The sequence below is a fragment of the Miniopterus schreibersii genome, assembly GCF_964146895.1.
Source record: "Miniopterus schreibersii genome assembly, chromosome: 5".
Taxonomy (NCBI): domain Eukaryota; kingdom Metazoa; phylum Chordata; class Mammalia; order Chiroptera; family Miniopteridae; genus Miniopterus; species Miniopterus schreibersii.
Window position 1 is genome coordinate 35,059,557 of NC_138106.1, and position 23,241 is coordinate 35,082,797.

A 23,241-nucleotide genomic window follows, 5' to 3' on the forward strand; every position below is an offset into this window, starting at 1 on the left:
GCAGGAGAGGTGAGTATGGAGGAGGGAGCCAGATTCTAGCATCTGGGCCAGAATAGGGCAGCCTTTAGTACAATTTTATGGATGGGTCTTATAAAACTGTCAAGAATAAATTGATTATAATGACAAATTTATGATTATTTGATAGGAATTAGATAACTTGATAGGAATTAGATAATTCTTATCAAATCCAGCAGAAATCAATTTACCTCTCCAGAACAGCAACATTACACAGTCTGTAAAGTCTTTGATTATATCAGCATCGTGCAGGAGCATACCTGTTATTTCATTTGTCCTCACCTAGTAAGTCATCATCTTCTTTTATCCCTTTTTTACTCATAAAATTCCAGTTTACCACTCTAGAAGATTCCTGGTTTCTTAACTGCTTACTTAAAAATTGTTTACATTTTACAGAGTAGTTGGTAAAGCAAACAAATATTGGAGCTCTTGGATGTCACAGACCGATTCCCTGCCCTATAGAAGAATACAGTGCCATGAGGAAGAGAAACAGTACACAGGCTGCAGCAAACAGTTATATGGTTACCAGTGTGTGAAGTGCTTGGGGAGGCACGGGACACTGCGGGAATGCTTAAGGGGAGAGCGCCGAATTACCTGGACAGCTGACTCAGTACTTGCTTGGAGCACCAGCAGAAACTAAAAGGGGGGGAGGGCGTGGATTTGAATCACAAGAAAATCTAGAAAGAACTTATATTCAGGATATGTATACATTTTGTTGTATGCCATTTAAAAAAAAAAAACACGTTTGTTTCGCTTTTATTTTGTGTTTGAATTCATATTTAGGCCAGGGGTAGGGGTCAACCAATAGAATCTTTTAGGTGATTAGGGTTTATAAATATCTTAACCCAGCTCTGCAAGAGTGCCTAACCTCCTCTGATAAGTAACTTTTAAGCTGAGACTAAAATGATAATTATCGAGCAAGGAAGTAGAGGATATTAGAAGAAATTTCCAAGCAGAGGGTACATGCAGCATGTGAAATGACCCAAAGGTGGCTGAGGCCACAGTCTTGGTCCCATCCATCTATTTCCTCTTCTCTGTAGAGAGTCATTTCCAAAGGCAGACTCATTCAGATCCTGTCATATGCACAAGGAAAGGCTTTCTTGCCATGACAGCCATGTAGAGACATTAACAAGTGGGCAATCACAATAACATGGATACAGTTCAATTTAGTCCAGCTTTATTTATATGAAAAAAATTGACCATACACAATGGGCCAGGCCCTAGGTTAACTGCTGGGCATACATACCCAAGGATTTCTCCTGCTCTGGGTTCTTGTAGATCCATTTCCACATCTCAGCTCCCTCCAACTGAGGTCTTCCTCTCACCTGACTCCCTGAGAAGTGTGGCTTCTCCTCCTGGTTACATTCTATTTTTGCTCTAGTACCCTATCTCCTCTACTCCCAAACCAACTCAGCCACTGTCTTCAGTCCATCCCAGAGCCCTTCTTCTAAGCCAACCTGAGCATTAAGTGTTACAGGATAGTGAGAAGCTAGAAAAATTCCAAGGCAGCAGGAATAGGGAAACTGAGACAAGAAAATTAAACAAGGCCAAGCAGCTCAGACAGCTTGCAGCTGGCTTGTAAAAAACAAGCCATTAATTATCTTCCCCAAACGAAGGACACTTGAGAGCAAATGGTTAAAAGCCTCCCTAACAAGAGAATGCAGGAAAGGAGGGGGGAAGGAAAGTTTTATTTTTTGCTCCCTAAACAGGGGAGCCAGCAGTCTCAAGGCTTGGCAAGATAAAATTGCCAGGTGCTTCTCATGAACTCTGGGAAGGCCACAACAAAGTAAGAAGGGACCTTGAGAATTAACCTATACCAAGATGTTCAGCAAAGAAATTTTGAAACCTATAAGAGGGTATGTAATGCCTCAAACCCCTACCCAGATTAGCTGAGTGATCCTCATCTGCACTCCAAGCTGGATGAAATGAAACAGATTCTCTTGCCTTGCTTCTTTAATAAACTCGCTGCTTTAATTGCCTTAATAAATTGGCTTTATCACAGTGCAATCAGGATCTCTGGTTTAAATTCATTTATACAAGAAGACAAGAACAGGGAGAACAGGGCGGGGGACAGCCCTCTCCCTCTGACTCAGGGTGTTATCCAATAACAACTTTTCTGGGGTTTCTGGGGTACCTGTAACATAAGGAAGCAACAGGCTTTCTTTTTGTTATCCAGGATTTCTCAGGGTTCTGCCCCACTGCACCCTCACCTGCTCTCTGATGTCCCCTTGCTGTTATTACTGTGAAACTCCCATACCTTCCTTAGTTGTCAGCTATTAGCAAAATCAAGATGTCCAGACTAACCCCTTGAACAAGTCTCTGCTTTCTTCCTTTTTCCCATACAGAAGTCTCTTTGAACTACCATTTCTCAATACTCACCTCCCAACACATTCTACTTCTTGCAATCTTAATGAACTCAGTTCTTGAATTCTCTCTTTGACTCAGCATATTTTCTTCTTGCTCACACTTTTTTCCTTCTTTCACTTTCCATCTTCCCTGGCTTCAGCCTTTACTCATTGTTTTGTTTGCTTCTCGTAAATCTCCTGCTCATACAAATGAATATCTCTGGTCATTGTAACGTAGTGGAAATACCTATGTAATTGTGGTAGACGTAAAGAAAATCACATAATCTTCAGATTAGATTATTGGGGGTTCATTGTTATGTAATCTTAAAACTAATCTTTATGACATAATAATGAATGGTTATGTCTTATCTTTTCCTTTATTCCTTCTATTAAAAAAAGATTGAAGATGGCTTGCAAAATACACACAGTGTAATAATATATTAAGGAAGTGAAGTAACCAACCAAAGGTAAACTAGGAGTATACAAAATAAAAAATTAGGATAAAAGTATTTCATAAAATGTATACTGTGGAGTATGGGCACTTGCTATAAGTATGCCTCTGAATTTTTAAACTACCAGCACAGGATAGAAGGAAGCACATTCAATTACAGAATTCCAAATGCTCAGAGGATTATAAAACAAATGAGTTGCTCAAGAGAAGCAGAGTCATTTGTGGTAATCAACTTCTGTAGTCCCTCCTTAAACAACAGTGTGATGAGTGAGTGGTGTTCTCAGCTGCACCTCCATGGTAAAAACAGTCCTGAGATTTCTGAGGCTGCTTCTCCTAGTGATAGATAAGACAAGGGTCTCAAGATCTGGGCCATGCTAGCTAAATGCTATTCTTCCTAAAGTGTTAAAATGTAGCATAGTATTTTGCAGGTCAGCTGTAAATAGGAGGAGCTTGACAGGAACTCAACCTAAATGTAGCCAATTGCAAAGAAGAAATCAACATGCAATTGACCAAATAGTGTATGTAAACAATGGCTAAGCCTCCCTCTGGGGAGACAAAGTTTTGAATATGAATCCCTGCTCCTTTACTTGCTGCAAGTAAATGAAACTACCTTGCAACAACCAGGTCTTGTTAAATAGAGTACCCCAAGCATGAACCTCTTGAATTAGGTAATACTACCCCAAGCGGCAAACCCCTTGAGTTAGGTAACACTACCGTCCCTAGACTTCAGATATTGTTCATGTGATCCTAAACTACAGTTCAGTAAAAGTAATCATAGGAGTGGCCAAAAGAAGACTACGCAAAGGCAGGTTTCTCATCAGTTTTCTCTAATCCAAAGATAAAATTTAGGTAGAGTGCATAGTCTTCAGAAAATCCTCCATTAACATTACTTCTCCCATCTGATCATTTCTGCAAACCAGACAGGCATGTTGGCAATTTCCGGCATATTCATTTCCTTTAGTGCTCAGCAGAATTGAGGATAGGATTAATGTTGTTTTATAAAAGTTAAGGAAACAGAGGGCAACTGAGGAAATATGTGTGTGGGCTAAGCCAAGGTTTTCCTCAGAAAACAATTTTGAATCTATTCTAATACAGACAAAAGACAAAATGCTAAAACCATCATTTTACTTTCTGTCTCTAAGGCTAAGACTGTCTCGAAGACCTAATGCAGTCATTTTTTTCTCTTTAAGAGAGAGAGGAAGGGAGAGGGAGACAGAGAGAAACATTGATGTGAGAAACATCAATTGGCTGCCTTATGCACACCCTCCACCAGGGATCAAGCCCAAAAACCAGGCATATGCCCTCACCAAAAATCGAATCGTCAGTCTTTCAGTAAATAGGCTGACACCCAACCCACTGAGCTGCACTGGCCAGGGCCTAATGCAGTCATTTTAATCAGAAAAAAACACTCATAAAATATTTAACCTCAAGCAATGAAACTTCCTCTTGATGTCCATAAGATAAAGTATTACAAAACTAACGCTTCTAGATGGCTAAAGAGTTTGACCTATTGTGTAGCATAAGAAACCCACAGTTGGGTAAGTGTTGCGGACTATTAATAGCAGCTTTGGTTTTGCTGCATCTGCTCTGAGGCCGTCAATCTTTTTGTCAGTAATTCAATCATTGGCCACTTGTCTGTTTAAGCTCCTCCTCTCTTATGACAAGTAAAACGAAGTCCAAAAAGTAAATAGGTTCATTTTCTGTTGTTGTTTCTTTTACAAGAGAAGTGATAGAACACTATCTAATTCATGCAAAAGTAGTATCAAGTTATTAAAAGGCAATTTAAAAATAAGGAAGGTGCAGAACATATTTATGGTTTACAAACATTGACTTGTCAAGAAAAAGGTCATTTTTATGGCTCTTAACTCTCACCATGTTTTTGAGTTTCAGTTCTGCATAAGTAGCTAAAAATTAAAATTGCATTCATATAACTTAGTCTACAACTGATAACTATTTGAGAAACTTTCAAGAAAAGTTGCAAAAACGTAATGTGATAAGTGTTCCTAAGGAATTCCTTCACAAGGTAATAAAATATGTAATCCTGGTCAGTACTAGCAAAGCTTGCCTGAATAGTGTTTTTTCTTTGCCTAAAGTTTGGTCTGGAAATTCCAGAAGGATAATTAATCAGAAGGAAACTGCTTTTTTTTTTTTTTTAAATCCTTACCCAAGGATATGTTTCTATTTATTGATTTGAGAGAGAGAGAGAAACATCAACGTGGGAGAGAGAAACATCAACTGGTTGCCTTCCATATGTGCCCTGACTAGGGATTAAACCCACAACCTACATATGTGCCCTGACTGGGAATCGAGCCTGCAACCTTTTGGTATATGGGACAATGCTCCAACCAACTAAGCCACTCGACCAGGGCCAGAAGGAAACTGTTTTTTAAGTGGGATAATTTATAACCTACTAGATTTATGTTTTTGAGAAAGTGGAAAGTTGTCCTTTTAAAAAAATGAGATAGAGCAGATTCAAGTGCCCATCTTATGGTTCCATCACTATAGAAATAATTAAGGCAACAAATTGGCCAAAGCTCAGTGTCCTCCAATCAGACTAACCCTTGAAGAGCTGTGCCCTAAGTCTGAAGGACAGTGATTACTGGTCTCACTGCATAGCTTAGAATCCATTGAAAACATTCAGTATGCTTTACTTTGTATCATTCTGATATTCCTGAACTAGATATTTCCCACTAACTATTCAGTTATCGACATTACATTTTTAATTCATTCAACAAATATTTAGCGAGTACCTTTTGGACACTATGGGTACCAAAGTGAATGAGCCAGGAATCTTGACTTTAAAAAGGTCACAGTCTGTGCTTTCTATTGATGGCCCAAGATGTTCTCATTAAGAAAAATATCCCTCGAAAGATGGCTGCAGAGTAGCTGGAAGTTGTATTCACCTGTTTCCAGCTTCAAACCAGATTTACAGCTAAATTACAGAGCAATCAACTTGAAAAACAAATTGAAGTGTAGCTGATCTGTAATACTATAACCAAGGAGCACAGAAGAAGCCATGTTGAGACTGCTAAGAGGGGTGGAGACACGGAAAGGGAGAGCCCCCTCATGCAGGTGTGGCAGCTGAGAAGCTGCAGGAATATCTCGGCAGCAAAACTCCCTCCTCCTAGGAGTGTGGTATCTCAACCCCACACAGGGATTGAGCCCAGAACAACAGAGACCGGAAGAGGAGCCCATGTAGCATCAGGCGATGGGAATCAGTGGGGATTCTGTCCACCTGGGAGACTGGGACTGCACCATCCCAGGGAAGGAGCACTCCCATTGTTGTGGCACCAGCCTGGGATTGGACTATGACTGCTGGAGAGGCCACACTGTCTTACTTGGGTTCTGCAGAGGGGACTGCTGGCTACACCCAGCAGTGACTTTGAGGGGCCTTCTAATCTCTATAAAGGCTCTGGGCGAGACCCAGTCAGTGACTAAATTGTGTGGTTTGATAAAGAGGAAGGGTCTCTCCCACCTTGAGTGCATGGTAGGTGCCCCTCCCCCCACCTACTAAGCTGCTTGGCCAGCCCCATCCTGCTGGGTTTGGCAGCACAGCAACCCAAAATCTACAGAACACACCAAAAGCAGTTCTGAGAGGGAAGTTCATAGCATTACAAACCTACCTCAAGAAGCAAGAAAAAATTTCAAATAAACAATCTAACCCTACATCTAAAAGAATTAGAAAAAGAACAACAAGAAAAGCCCAGAGTAAGTAGAAGGAAGGAAATAATAAAGATCAGAGTGGAAATAAATGACATAGAAACTAAAAAAACAATAAAAAAAATCAATGAAACCAAGGGCTGGTTCTTTGAAAAGACTGATGAACCTTTAACCAGACTTATGAACCTTTAACCAGACTTATCAAGAAAAAAAGAAAGAGGGCCCAAATAAATAAAATTAAAAATGAAAGGGGAAGTAACAACTGACATCACAGAAATACAAAGGATTCTGAGAAAATACTGTAAACAACTATATGCCAACAAATTGGAAAACCTGGACAAAATGGACAAATTTCTAGAAACATACATGTTTCCAAAACTGAATCAGGAAGAATCAGAAAACCTGAATAGGCCAATAACAACTAATGAAAGTGAAGCAATAATTTAAAAAAATAAAACAAAACAAAAAACTCCCAGAAAACAAACCTCCTGGACTGGATGGCTTCACAAGCAAACTTTAACAAACATTCAAAGAAGAACTAACCCCTGTCCTTCTCAAACTATTCCAAAATATTCAAGAGAAAGGAAGGCTTCCAAGCTCCTTTTATGAGGCCAGCATAATCCTAATTCCAAAACCAGATAAAGACACTACAAAGAAGGAAATTATAGGCCAATATCCCTCGTGAACATAGATGCTAAAATCCTCAACAAAATATTAGCAAACCAGATCCAGCAATACATTAAAAAGATCATACACCATGATCAAGGGGGATTTATTCCAGGGATACAAGGTTGGTACAATATTTGCAAATTAATAAATGTGACACATCACAAACAAAATGAAAGATAAAAATCACATGATCATATCAATAGATGACAAAAAAGTATTTAATAATATCCAGCACCCATTTATGATATAAACTCTCACCAAAGTGGGAATAGAGGGATCACACCTCAACATAATAAAGGCCAAATATGAAAAACCTATAGCCAACATCCTATTCAATAGACAAAAACTAAAAGCATTTCCCTTAAGATCAGGAATAAGACAGGGATGTTGGCTTTCACCACTCTTATTCAGCATAGTACAAGAAGTCCTAGCCACAGCGATCAGACAAAAAGAAAAAATAAAAGGCATCCAAAAATTGGAAAAGAAGACGTAAACTGTCATTTGATATTGTTGACATGACATGATGACATGATATTGTACATAGAAAACCCTAAGGACTCCACCAAAAAACTACTAGACCTAATAAATGAATTTGGCAAAGTAGCAGGATACAAAATTAATATTCAGAAATCAGTTGCATTTTTATACACCAATAATGAACTCTTAGAAAGAAAAACTTAAAAACAATCCCATTTACAATTGCATAAAAAATAAGGTACCTTGTTATAAATTTAACCAAGGAAGCAAAAGACCTGTACTTGGAAAGCTATAAGACACTGAAGAAAGATACTAAGGAAGATACGAACAAGTGGAAGCACATATGTACTGTGTTCATGGACTGGAAGAATTAACATCATTACAATGTCCATACTACCAAAGCAATCTATATATTCAGTGCAATTCTTACTAAAACACTAGTGGCATATTTCACAGATCTAGAACAAACATTGCAAAAATTTATATGGAACCAAAAGACCCGGAATAGTCTCAGCAATCTTTGAGAAAGAACAAAGTTGGAGATATCACAATACTGGATATCAAACTATACTACAGTGCCACTATAATCAAACCAGCTTGGTACTGGCACAAGAACAGACATATAGATCAGTGGAACAGAACAGAGAACCCAGAAATCCACACCATTATGGTCAATTAATATTTGACAAAGGAGGCAAGAGCTTGCAATGGAGTAAAGATGGTCTCTTCAATAAATAGTGTTGGAAAAATTGGACAGGTACATGCAAAAAATGAAACTAGACCACCAACTTACACCATACACAAGAATAAAATGAACTAAAGACTTAAATGTCAGATGTGAAAGATGAAGATTTGCATCATCAGAAAGATGCAAATTAAAACCACAATGAGATACCACCTCACACCTGCCAGAATGGCTCCATCAACAAATCAACAAACAAGTACTGGTGAGGGTGTGGAGAAAAGAGATCCCTAGTGCACTGCTGGTGGGAATGCAGACTGGTGCAATCGCTGTGGAAAACAGTGTAGAGGTTCCTCAAACAATTAAAAATTGCCCTGGTCGGATGGCTCAGTTGGTTGGAACATTGTCCCATACACCAGAATGTTGTAGGTTTTGAGGCCTGGTCAGGGTGCATGCAGAAGGCTACTGATCAATGTTTCTCTCTCCCTCTCTCTCTTCCTCCCTCTCTCTAAAATCAATAAAACATATCCTTGGGTGAGGATTTAAAAAAATTAAAAATCACAACTGCCTTTTGACCCAATGATCCCACTTCTGGGAATATATCTTTAGAATCCTGAAACAACAATCAGAAAGAATATGTGCACCCCTATGTTCACAGCAGTGTTATTTACAATAGCCAAGATCTGGAAGCAGCCCAAGTGCTCAGCAGTAGATGAGTGGATAAAAAAAAGCTGTGGTACTTTTACACAATGGAATATTAATCAGCTGGGGCGAGGGGGAGTTCTTATCTTTTGGAATAGCAGGGATGGACCTGGAGATTATTATGCTAAGTGAAATAAGCCAGTCAGAGAAAGACAAATATCATATGATCTCACTTATTTGTAGAATCTAATGACCAAAATAAACTGATGGACAAAATAGAAGCAGAGGCATGAATACATGGAACAGACTGACAGATGGCAGAGGAGAGGGTGTGGGGTGTACTGGATAAAAGGTGAAGGGAGTAGCCAGAGAACATATAAGCATAACCTATAGACATAGCCAACAGTGTGGTGAAGGCCGGGGGCGGCGGGGGGTGGGGGGGAGGAAGGCAAAGAGGGGAGGCACGTAGGACATCTGTAATAGTGTCAAGAATAAATGAATAAATAAATACACAATAAATAAAGACTGTGGAAAAAAGAAAAGAAAAATATCCCTTTGTTCTGTCTTTTTTACACTTAAGAATCTCTATTACACCAAACCAAGATATTTTTTTTTCCTGGTTGTGAACAGATCTCACAAATATAACTAGCACAGGATTATGTAAGTTTACTCAGCAAAAAGAACCATATTTACTATTAATTCAGTGGCTGTTATGGGATTCTGGTAAACTTACTTTCTCAGAAGGTCTGTCACCTCACTTGGAATGGCTTAAGTTTCAGTTTCCTTGTCTACCATCAGAGTAGAACTTCCTATAAATGCTTTACTTCTGGCTCTCTACCAGTCCAGCACTTTTCAACTCAATGCATCACTCTAGCAATAATTTCCTGTCTCGCCTTTCTTCTCTCTCCAACCTATCACATAGAATGTCTATGGCATAACATTCTAATTTCATCCTGTCATTCCATGTTCAGAAAATTCCAGGGACTGCCATTTCTTGTAAACTCTTGTGACTAGCCAGAAACTCTCCCAATACTATGCCTCGCTTTACTTAACCTCACCTCACCTCTTACTACTCCAAATTAGTAGTTGTTCCTGAAACATCAAGAACATTCTTCACTCTCTAGGTATTTGTTCCTGCAGTTCTTCCTGCTGGAAAGCACCCCCTTCCCACTCGCCCTCCCCTTTTCAGTTTAAATTCAGCTCCTTTCTCCTGAACTCTCCCCAATTGCTATTGCCCACGTCAATTTTCTGAAATTAGTGACTATTATCAGTATAGTTCCTTAGGACTTAATCCCATACTTCCTTGGATTGTTATTTAACTGATTCCTCTCTGCACCTTCTCTTTCCAAGTAGATTGTAATTCCACCCTGAGCGAAGGTGCTCACCTTAAAAGTTGCATTTCTGTCTCCTAGTTTTAGGCAGTTGTGTATACATTTGGTGTTCAATACATTTAAAAAATAGTTGTGGAATGAATGACCACTGACTCTAAATACACTTTTCCCTTTCTTTTACAGCCAGTGCCACCCTTAAATCCTGTGTATTCCCAGGTCAATGCTTTCAAACCTTTCCAACCACAACTAATAGGAATAAATTCTTTTTATATTGTGACAAAACAACGTGTGCAATATATCCTTTTTTTATCTTATTTTTTTAAATACTGACATGACACACTAAATTGATTTGCTCATGACTAAAGGGTTATAATCTACAGTATAAATACTTTATGCTCCTTGAATTCATATGAGGTGTGTAAAATTGTTCTCGAAAAATGCTTACAACAAAACAGTGCTTTGAATTCTCAATCTGTTCCTGACAGTTTGAGTTAACAATTATTATCTTTAGAGTTATCTTGAGATCACTTCTTACCATATTCCACCACAGCATGTAGAATCAATTCCTCCTTCCACTTCTACTTTTTGAAATTTGGGCACAGTTAAATAATAATGCACAAAGTGTCGTCTAGATTTCTATTTCTTATGCTGTCTTGACAAACTTTAGTGACATATAAATGAACATTTTCAGGCCTAATTTTAATCAGACCACTTGCTGATGAATAAAAGTAGGTATGGTCCATATTTTTGTGTCTTTGTGTATCTTAGGAACTTGCATGAGCCTTGTTACCTGATCATACAGAATCTGAATCCCAGCTTTGCCAAGTTACTTAACCTGAGCCTTTATTTCCACATCCATACAATGGGAATAATAATATTAACTTCAAAGGATCGGGGACGGTTGATATACTTTAACCACCCTCAATTCTTTTCTTTCCTTTTTTAAAAAAATTTTTATTGATTGATTTTAGAGAGAGGGAGAGGATCATTGCCCTGTTGTTTCACTTATGTATGCATTCATTGGTTGCTTCCTGTATTGTATGTGCTCCTATGGGAGATGGAGCAAACTTGGCGTATCCAGACTATCAGGATGATGCTCTAACCAACTGAGCTATCTGGCCAGGGCCTCTAGCTCAGTGATTTTCAACCTTTTTCATCTAATGGCACACATAAACTAATTACAAAAATTCTACAGCACTCCAAAAAATATATTTTTTGTCGATCTAACCAAAAAAAATAGGTATAATATTGATTCATTCATACCGGATAGCTATTGTTGTGATGGCTGTTGTCATTTTTTTATTTGACAATCTAAGAGAAAAGAGGTCAGTGCCCCTGACTAAATAGTCAGGTATTGCATGTTTTAAAAATTCTTCTGCCTTCTGAGGCACACCAGTTGAAAATCGCTGAGCTAGCTAAATTTTGTTATCGGCTTATTTATAATATTCCACTGCTGGTTTTATAGATAACAAATATCCCTGTGGAAAGGCTCTATTTGTGGTGCTGAATAACCATTATATAATAAATGTCTCTTTAAACTAAAAGAACATATATATGAAATAACTTGTGTAGTCAAGCTAACCCATTTAGATTTGTTTTCACTTTATAAAAAAAATTTTTTTTTAAAAAACCACACGCACCTGTGTGTTGAATGAAGTGTGTTTTAACTCAGCAAGATTATTGCACACAATACACAGACATAACACTCAAGATGTACATGAGGCTGCTTGTGAACAAAGCAAGACCTAGCACTTCATTTCAGCCTTCCAAATCAAAGCTTTGTTCCAACTGCTTTTATATTCCTTCTTACCTCTGTTGATCCACCCTTATCTTACCTAGGTCTTGCTACTTTTAGGGTGTTTTTAATTGCAGGAGTTTGGCGGTGAACTTCAGTAAACAACTACCTCCCATTTAGCACTGCAAAGCGGAGTATCTCGTCCATTCTCCTGTAAACGCTGGTTCAGAGTGGACCGGGCACAGGGGAGCTGCAGTCCCTTTCAAAATCACCTAAAGGCAGTGATCAAGATTCCCCGAGCCTCAGCTCAGTGGTTTGCTAGAGGGCTGCGTTTTGCGCCGAGACTAAAGTGGAGACCGCTGGGGATTAACCTTCAGCCCCCACTCCCCAAACTGCTGCGTGTGCGAGAAGGGGGTGGGGGGGGAGTGTATCCAAGGAAGCGGAGAGGCAGAAACAGACCGGCAACAGGAGGTAGAAACCGTGGAGTCAGAAGCCGCAGGCTCCACAGACTCGCACAGACACGATTTAATCCTAGATGGCAGCTAATAGTCACATTGATTTTTAATTTAGTTATTTAGAATTTTAATTTTAATAGCAAATATGGTTAGTAAGTACCGTACAAATCTAAACATTAGAACGCAGCGAGCAGCTCGTGGGGAAGCGCCGTAGGAGCAGAAGCGGCGTCCGCGAACCCCGCCCCTTCCCTCCCGCCGCTGGCCCCGCCCACGCGGCTGAGCTCCGCCCCGGCCGCGGCCACGCGCGCCGAGCCTCCGGTCCCCGCAGTCCCTGTCGTCACGTCCGGGGGCGGTCCGGGACGCCGGGGGCGGGCCCGGGTGGGGCCGGGACGCCTTGGGGGGCCGGACAGGGCGGGGGTGGGGTTGTGGCGGTGCTCTGGGTGACAACGGTCAGTAATGAAGGTGGCCGCGGCGAGGCGGCAGGCTCAGCAGCGCCGGGCGGGGGTGGCGCCCGGGCCGCGCCAGTGAGACCTCGGGCCCGCGCGGCGAGATGGGGACCCGGCGCGGGGAGTGAGGTGGCGGCGGCAGTAGCGGCGAGCGGAACTTTAGCCGGAGGGGCTCTCACGACTGCCCCTCTGGCTCGCCTGCCTCCCCCTGCAGCCCCTCGGCCCCCGCGTCCCGCGGGACCGGCTCGGCGACGGCGGGGGCATGTGGCGCTGGGTCCGGCAGCAGCTGGTAGGTACCTCCGTCCTGCCACCTCCCGGGCGCCCCGGCGGAGCCGCTCAGGCCCGGGTGGCGGGGAAGGGCTCGCGGCGCGGAGCCGCGAGGCCCGGGTGCGGGCGTCGAGCTAGGCCGCAGCAGGGGCGGGCGCGGGGCCGGAGCCGCCTGAGCCCCGCGCAGCCCGGGCGCGCGTCTCGCCTGCCGGCTGGCGGCGGGAGGTGACCGCCCCCGGCCCGCGCTCCTCGGTTGCTCCCGCCTCCTCGCCGGTCCTCGGCGGCTGTGGCCAGCAGCGGGGGTCCGGAGCGGGCCCGGCGTTACCCCTGAGGAGACGGGGCGAGGGAACGGAGTGGAAAGAGGCCAGCGTTTCCTGCCTGGAGCAGTTTGGGACCCGTTTGAGCGAAGGGGGGGAGGACTTGACTTGGCCCCTCTGGTCACCGCGCGCAGTTAGTGTCAAGATTCTGCGTGGCGCTGATGATCGGAAAGGAGGGTTCCTTGTCTAGTGTAACCCCTCAGAGTGGAAGAAGTGTTACCCAAGGCCTGGGTGAGAGACAGAAAAGATTCCGACACCCCGTTTACTTTCGGAAAAGATTTGTACGATAGGTAGGCTACGTGTTCCTACCGTGTCTTCCTTCACCCCGCCGCGAGTGAAACTTTTGGAATGTCGACCTTACTTTTTTCCATTCTCCTGAAGGCAGTTTGAACGAGCCTGGTTTGGAACCAGTGGAACATCTGGGGGGGGGGGGGGGGGAGAAATCTTAGAAGAGGGCGATTTAAGGCATATCAAAAGCGCCACCTTTCTTAGAACTAATTCAGAGAGAAAAATCTTTCCTACCTCCTGGCAACTACAACACTAAGGCAACAGTGAAAATTAGGACAAAAATTGCTTCTGGCTGAAGAAGCCGAACCTTGTCTCGGTGATGAGGTCTGTTACTGGTTACTGCTTAATTTCTAAATCGCATTAGTTAAATGCTTCTAGAATTCGGTGGTTTCGTTTACTAAGTCAAAAGGCAGTGAAGCAAACACGATTTTTGTGAGAATAAAGCATTGACCCTCCTGCTCCAGAACAACATTTTAATGTTAAGACTGAGAATTACTCTGTTTTAGAGCCAGCCTTCTCTTAATTCATTTTGCAGCGGGCATTATTCTAAAAAAAGAATAAATTTTATAAATGAAACTAGAACTGCCTGCCACTCCCACAAACAAATGGTGGCTATTTTTAGTTAATTGTGAATTCAGATACCCAAATATATGCCTTATTAGGAAACCAAGCTAATGATATTATTATAATTCCATATTGTGGTAAGACTTCGTTGCAGTAAGCTGTAGCACAGTAACTTGACTCGAAGTTAATTATTATTTTTCAAAGTTAATTATTACAGGTCTGATCTCATGCTTTTGACTTGCCAATCTTCCTGTGTGGAAGGCTTATTTATGGTGTTTTACCTGGAAGATCATTCTGAAGTGGTTTTCTTAAAGCTTTTCCTAGTAGATTAAGACACCACTTCTCAGTGTTAGGTATTTTTGTTAACCTGAATAAAATCCTGCTTGTATAACCACTCATGTTCAAGAGAGGCAATCTGGTAATGTTTTTTAAAAATGACTTCAAGTGAATGCAACGTAAAGGAAGGACAGGAAGTTGTGTGGTTAATTTCTAAGACTATTGCCTTACTGAATGGTTAACAAGTTGAACACGTTGCTGTGCATTAAAAAAAAATGCTATCTCTGACATTTAGTTGCTCATCTTGCTGGTTTTATTTTTAAGTTATCATATTCTCCAAGTATGTAATCAGACCTGTGCCAATTTAGGACTTTGTACCTCTGATTAACTTTGTACAGTCACTTAAATTATACATTAAGGATAGTGGATATACACAGTAATGAAAGCATATTTTACTATCCCAGTCACAGGCAGCTATTCTAGTTACCAGGAATTACTAAGGACTAGTTTAGATTATTCTTCCATTTGCTCAATGGATTGAGTCATCCATGTCTTTTAGGAAGAGGCTCATTTTAAAAATTGAGATAAATAGGATAAAATAAGGAAAATTAATATGCAAATTGCAAGGATACGTTTTTGGAGTTCTAAACATACTTTATTCATTATATGAATCATGATTTTCAATAACTTGTCTTGCCAAAAATAATTTATAGTCATTTTATTACAGAAATAACTTATGCTCTAGTAATTTCTCCCTAATTAAATAAATGTTTTACTATTTATCTCCACAAAGTATTTTCACTAACTAGACTCGAGGAAAATCAGGTTTTCAGAAGGTTGATATTTTCTCTTGGGGAAGTAGAGTGGAAAGAAAAGATTGGAATATCCTTTTCTTTTTCTTTTCTCTTTAAATTGATTTGAGAAAGAGAAAAAGAGAAAAACATCAGTGTGAGAGAGAAACATCGATCAGTTGCCTCCCGTATACCCCCTAACCAGGTTTCAAATCCAATGTACCCTGACCAGAAATCCAACCCATGACCCTTCACTTTATGGGAGGACACTCCAACCAACTGAGCCACACCTGATGAGCTGCTCTTTCTCTTTTGTTCTTTCTTTTTTGACTCACAATGCTGAAGTTATTTTACAGTAAGAACATTTTTTTGTCTTTTTGGTACAATTAGTATTATCCATAGTGTACTCATTTCTAGCAGCATACTATGTGTATTAACTCAGATGAGATGACAGCATTATAATAGAGGAAATACCATTAGCTACTCACTGGATTCTCATATTTAGATTTGTAAAGTAGTTACTAACCATATTGGCTATTAAGATTAAAATTCTAATTAAATTAAAAATTCATGTGACTATTACCTACCGTATTGGACAGCTCTGAGTAGAACATTTTCATTATCATAGAAAATTCTACTGGACAGCACTACTTTAGACTTTTAAGTGAAAGTCTTTTCAATACATATTTTAGTTGATAAGTAATATTTATAGGACAGTGCAATGCTGTTTTTATTTTTTATTTATTTTAAATTATCTTTATTGCTGAAAGTGTTACAGATATCTCCTTTTTTTTACCCATTGATCCCCTCCACCCTGCACCCCCACCCGTTCAGGTCTTCATTCCACTATTGTCTGTGTTCGTGGGTTATGCATATATGTATATAAGTTCTTAGGTAATCTCTTCCCCACCCCTACCCCTGCCTTCCCTCTGAGATTCATCAGTCTGTTCCATGCTTCTATGTCTCTGGATCTGTTTTGTTCATCGGTTTATTTTGTTCATTAGATTCCACATATGAGTAAGATCATGTGACACTTGTCTTTCTCTGACTGGCTTATTTCTCTTAGCACAGTACTCTACAGGTCCCACTATGCTCTCTCAAAGGGTAAAGAATCCTTTTTTACAGCTGCATAATATTCCATGTTATAAATTCTGAGAAGATGCTTGAAATGATTTCAGTCTTCTTGAACTTGTAGAGACTTGTTTTTTATATTCTAACGTGGTCTGTCTTCAAGAACATCGCATGTGCACTTGAGAAGAATGTATATTCTACAGTTTTGTGGTGAAATGTTCTGTAAATGTCAATTAAATCCATCTGATGTAGTGTGTCATTTAGAGTCACTGTTTCCTTGTTAATTTTTTGTCTGGAAGACCTATCCAGTTAAGTCAGTGGGGTGTTCAAGTCCCCTACTATGACTGTATCGCGGTCGATCTCTCCCTTAAAGTCCTCCAGAAGTGTTTTTTTTCAGCCTGTGTGAGTCTTTTGTTCTGAGGTGGGCCTCCTGTAGACAGCATATATTTAGGTCATATTTTCTTATCCATTCAGCTACCCTATGTCTTTTGATTGGATGTAAAGCTATGTTTTTAAAGCACTTCCTGTGTGCAGACATTATAATGTGCTAAATACTGAGGATACAAATGTAGGTCAATGAGGGCCTTATTCATCTTTTTATGTGTCTCACACAGTACTTGACATAGAGTAGACATTGGGTACATGTTTGTGAATAAATGTATAGATGAAGGAAGAAAGAATGAATCCTGTAGTAGTGTTTCTGTGTTCAGAGATACAATGATAAAATTCAAGATTGACCAGTCCAGAAGAAAGCTAGAAAATTGCTGTAATTTTACAAAAATACAACTTAATGTTGTTATAGTAAGAATACCATTTCTTAAATTCTCCATAAATGTAGTCCCTTCAGATTTGTATTGGCAGTGGTAGGAAGGCTGGTGAGATTTGTTTTCTGACTCACTGAGAAAAATGGGAAGCTCTTAACTTACACTGCCTCAACTTTCTGTTCTCTCATCATACACACTCACTGAACTTGTTTATAACTGTGCTAAATTCTTCCCTTTCCACTTGTCACAAAGGAAGGTGTGACAGTCCTCTTTTTTAAACAAACCTCTTATACTATTATTCCTGTTTTCCCCAGTCCCCATCAAGTATCTATACTAGTATGTTTATTCTCTTACTCTTTTCCTTTAACCTGTGAACATGTTCAGGCTTCTCTCAACTATTTTTTCCTGTGCCTGAAAATGTCCAATTCTCTTCAGTTTTCTAAAAAATAGGTCTATCCTGAATAACTGTGCTGTCCAGTACACTTGAAGTGTGGCTAGTTCGATTTGAGATGTTCTTAAGTGTAAAATACACACAGGATTTCAAAAACAGTATGAAAAAAAGAATGTAAAATAATCTCAATTTTTTATATTAGTTACATGTTAATATTTTGGACATATTGGGTAAAGTATTACAATTAATTTTATCTGTTTATTACTTTTAAGATGTAATTACTAGAATTTTTAAAATTACAAATGTGGCTTGCGTTTGTGGCTCGTGTTATATTTCTGCTAGTGCTGCTCTGTTTCTGTATAGCACAGAAGTCTAGATATCTCACTCACTAGACTAAATATCTAAGGGCAGGGGCCATTTCTTGCTTGTCTTTATATCCCTTGGTTTCAAGACAGCAGCCGGCCCATTGTAAGTACTCACATGTACCATATGTTGGTTGAATATCAGATTTATTTCAGCATCAGTTTGGTAGTACCTGCATTCTTTGCCTTTCTCTCAAGGAATGAAGAGTAGGAAAAGGAAGTGCAGGCCTATGATGGTATTATTTTGGTGTGGCTATTAATTTTTAACCTCAGGAATTAATGTTTAAGAACCTAAGTCTTTGAATATTATGTTCAGCCATATATTCTTGAATACCCAGTTTTTCATTTGGTTAGGGAGGGTCAAGCATTAGAGGAATCCCAAGTATCTCAGCAGCACTGAAGTAAGGGTCTTGACCAGATCCTTAAAGAACCTTACGATTGCCATTACTGTCATTAATATCCCTTCTATCACTGTAGCCTGTTTTCAGCATTGCAGCCTGAGTGATCTTATTAAAACACAAGTTAGATCGTGTAATTCCTATGTTCACAACCCTCTAAGGACTTGCTCACATTAAAAACCAGTTTCCTCTTTATCTGCATCCCCTCCTCCCCAAACCACTTTTCATTTTCCATCACTCTTCACTCACTTTGCTTTATGCACACTGTGGCCCTCTTGGAATTCATTAGAAGTCAGGCCTGCAGTGCTTAAATCTCAGGATCTTTGCCCTGTTACTTCTGTCTGGAATGTTCTTCCTCCAGTTACCTGCTGGTTCCTTTACTCCCTTCATGTCTTTATTCAGTTGTTATAAATGAAGCCTTTTCTGGACATTCAACATAAAATTGTAGCGCTCCCCAAGACTTCCCTGTCTCCCTTCCCTGCTTTTTTTTTTTCTTAGCACTTAATCACTATTTAATATACTCTATAATTTTCTTATCACATTTATCCCACGAAGGCAGTGATTTTGCTCTATTTGTTTTAGTTCTCCATATAACAAAAGCTGTTTCTCAACTCTACATGCACTTTTAAGGAACAGCATCATTTGATTTTTTCTTTTTTAATATATCTTTATTGATTTCAGAGAGAGGAAGGGAGAGGGAGAGAGAGAGAAACATCAGTGATGAGAGAGTCATTGATAAGCTGCCTCCTGCATGCCTCCTGCATGCCCCCTGCTGGGGATCAAACCCAAAACCTGGGCATGTGCCCTGACGGAAATAGGAACAGAGCTCATAGGTCCATGCTCAATCGCTGAGCCACACCCAGCCAGACTCAGTAGCACTATTTCTTTCTCATTTATTTATTCACTCATTGACTCAAACATTTTTTGATTACCTACTCTGTAATAGCATGTTGCTAGGCTCTGGAATTACTAAAGTGAACCCCTATCCTAGCCACATTGAAACCAGAAGATTATTCTAGTTTGATCTTAAATATGTGAAGGGAAATAGGAAGTTAGATATCTAATGTAAATAAGGCTTAAATCACTAAGGTTTCATCAACTACAAGTCAGGAGGGACTTTTCTGTTTTTATCATCAGTGGTCCTTGGCATACTACAAAGCACATAGAAAGTACTCAGTGAATACTCTGGTTGCTAAAGTAAATTCTTTTCATTATATGCAGAAGGCAAGAATTGCAGATCACGAGTATAATTTTAATAGTCATTGTGCAGGATAAGTGAACTGCTTGCTGAAAGAATGGAAAATATGTGAAAGTATTTTTTTCTGTTTTTAAAAAATATGTTTTCAGAATTATGTCAGTTAGACCTAGTGTTGCCAGATAATCACTTCTCTGCTTAAAGTTTAATTTTCAAATTTTCATAGCAGTTTAGGATTTGCCGAGTCCTTTTTTTTAACCTTGTATAGACATGTTTTACTTTCTTCTGAAGCATGTTTCTCACATTCCCAACATACAAAATTATTAAGACAATTGTGTTATTTCTGCCCTAGTTTTTTCCTACCTTTGTTTTAATTCTTGTATAAATAAGTAATAGGATTCACGCAGCATCTCTATTCTTTGACTTCACTATATTTTTTATAGTTTAGAAGTTTTTTACCTAATACATTAGCATATTTAAATCTGTACTTGGAAATATTTTTCAGTTTCTTGGTTTGAGTACTGGCTCTGCTGCTCATGGTATAAGCAGCAGCTTCTAATGTGAATGATAGAACCAAGATAGTGAATACTTGTAGTATAACTTACATTTGGCCATCCAAGTACATTGTTGCTTGTTATCCCTATTGGACCTAATATCCCGTTTCTAACAAATATTTTATAAATAACCCCTTTCTTTGTTATCCTGAAATAAAAAAGAAACATCTCTTAGCTATAATAGAGAACTATACAAATACATTCTTTTTAAGTCAACATTAAAACCCTAGTTGTCATGTGAAGGAAAAATGAATACATTCATATCTATTTTAGTATGTAAACGCTCAATGATAACTACACTAAGCATAATAAATAATCAGTTACTATAATCATTATGAATGCACAGCTATTAATACAGACAGCTGATCATGTAGTGGTGACTCAAATTCAAGTGACATTTCCATTGGTGATGCAGTTTTCTGAGGCAGCAAACAACTTTTCATAAAGTTCCGACACAGCATAGTCTATCTTTAATTTACATGGTAGTTTCATTCCTGAAAAATTAATAAATTCATGCAAACTATTTTATGTTTATATTTAAATAGGGGACTTATATTATTCTAAAGAAATTTTTACCAACATGAGTATCAGGTATGGCATTTGAAACTTGTCTGGTTCACAGGACACTTCTTCATTGTCAGAACTCTACAGTGCATTGCAGAATGTCTAATATCTCTGCCCCACCCACCCATTCATTCACCCACCTACAAAATGCCAGTAGACACCCCCCTCCCAATGATTGTGAAAATCATTACCAACAATATTTCTGAAATGGTTCCTAAAAGTCTTCCTTCCCTTAGGCTCATTCCTTAACAGGAATTTTGACTTTGAGACATATAATCTCTTAGCTATAATAGAGAACTATTATATGTGGTTCTCTCAATGAGAATAGGAAATCACACTTAAGCAACCATTCAGGAAATGATAGGTGAGTAGAAAGCTTGTAGAGCAAAGTGTATGATCATTCAGAAACATTGATACTATTTCATTCAGAAATAGTATTATCTGGGTTGATTTGCTAATTATAAATACTTGGTATTACATTGTACCTATCTGATAGCAGGAATGGCATATACACTGTTATATAGAAGCAAGAGTCATATGGATTTTGAGAAACATTAAAAATGTTTATAATTATGGCAGGATAAAAGTTAGGATGTCTAGATTGTGGGAAGTGGACCTGGTAGGTACAAGATGGTTGGTTTTTGTTATTGCTGCTGCTGTTATTTGATAGCTGTTTCCAGGTTTAGGCATTCTTAACCTTTTGTATCAATTGTCTAAATAACTAAATGGGATTCACCCTGCGTCTCTTTACGTTAGTATGCTTTTTAAAGTTATTGTTTAGAATTTTGTGATTGTATCTTTGTGATTTATATATGTTTTTAAATATTAAATTTTGAAGATACTGTGTAAAAGATACGTTGTTTGACTACATGTCTCTGGCCTGTCTCAGGGTTGGAGCCCACTGCTTCTGATATACTAAGGAGGACCTGCGAAGCTATCTTCATTGCCCCTGTTGTTTCTGATTGTGAGGGGAGAAGGAGAAGACTCAAGTGTTTGAGAAACCTGGGTAGAAATTTCTTTTTACCCATCTATTTCAAATCTGAATTCTAGTTATAAGATTTACAAGTTTCACTCCTTATCCAGCCAGTGTTTAACTGGATAGGCAGAAAAAAATCAAATTTAGGGTTCTTCAAACCTAAATTCTCTCTTACAAAGGCCTCTGATTTTTAAATTTGATCTAAGATAAAACCCTCTCACACATTTATTTTTTTCATAAATGTCTCTCTGATTCTATACATAGAAATCACCAGTCTAGCAAACAGGAGACATTCATATTCATGGTTGAATTATGGCCAAATAGGACTCTCCTAATCCAGAAAATCTGTGGTGTAAAATTCAAAAATGGGTGAAACTGATATTTTTAATTGTGGTAAACTATGTATAACTTAAAACTTACTATTTCAACCATTTTTAAGTGTATGTACATTCACATTGTTGTACAGTCATTACCACCATCCATCGCCTGAACTTTTTCATTATCCCAAACTGAAACTTTGTATCCATTAAACATTCTCTATTCTCCCCTTTACCAAAGGCCTAGCAAACTATGAATTTCACTACTGTTTCTTATTCCTTATATGAGAAGAGTCATATAATATTTGTCCTTTTGTCACAGGCTTATTTCACTTAGCCTAATGTCTTCAAGGATTATCCATGTTGTAACGTGTTAAAATTTCCTTTCTTTTTAAGGCTAAATTCTATCCCATTGTGTGTGTATACCACATTTTGAATGGTCATCTGTCCAATGAACACTTGGGTTGCTACCATCTTTTGGCTATTGTGAATAATATTGCCATGAAGATGGGTGTAGAAATACCTGTTCAGGTCTTTACTTTCACTTCTTTTGAGTATACATATATCCAGAAGTGGAATTACTGCATCATATGACTATTCGGTTTACTTTTTTGAGGAGTTGTCACAGTGTTTTCAGGTGTCTGCACCACTTTACATTCCCGTCAGCAGTGCACAAAGATTCTAATTTTCCACATTGTTGCCAATACTTGTTTGTTTTTTTAAGATAATAGTCACCCTAAAGGGTGTACAGTGGTATTTCATATTTCATCATGGTTTTGATTTGCATTTTCCTAATAAGTTGATTTCTTTGACATTCAGAATGAACCTCCACCAACTGTCAAGCTGTATAAATCAATGGCTTTGATGAGTATGGGATACATCTAGGAATACCAGAATAAAAAGTTTCCTATTAGCCAGCCCCCTTTCACTAGTAATGGCAGATTTCACTTTTACAGAATCACTTTTTAAAAGTTTCCTTTTCAATTTAAATATCATTGAAATTAAATTCAATTTGGTAAAAAATTTATTGTTAAAGATATTTAAAAACCAGAGTCGGAACCTGAAAACTAAAGAATTTAACGCATTCAGTAAATATTCATTAAATAGCTAGCATATGCTGTGTTTAAAAGTCTTATAGTCTGGAGGGCGAGATGGATATACGGACAAGCAATTAAAATTCAGTGTCATAAAATCTGTGATGGAGTGTATAAAAGGTTTGGTGGGTGTAGTAAATAACA

At 39.0% G+C, this 23,241-nt stretch overlaps 1 protein-coding gene across 3 annotated transcripts in view; it reads left to right on the top strand.

The window, feature by feature from the left end:
• The first annotated feature begins 12,853 nt into the window (after nucleotides 1-12,853).
• ATP11B (ATPase phospholipid transporting 11B (putative)) overlaps nucleotides 12,854-23,241 on the top strand; it is a 91,241-nt gene continuing 80,853 nt past the window's right edge. For 2 of the 3 annotated variants that reach the window (XM_081137812.1, XM_081137813.1), the window contains exon 1: nucleotides 12,854-13,197. In XM_081137812.1, the coding sequence (XP_080993938.1) occupies nucleotides 13,171-13,197 (27 nt within the window). In that variant the 5' untranslated portion in view covers nucleotides 12,854-13,170. The remainder of the gene's footprint in view (nucleotides 13,198-23,241) is intronic. The other variant, XM_081137814.1, reaches the window with a different exon arrangement.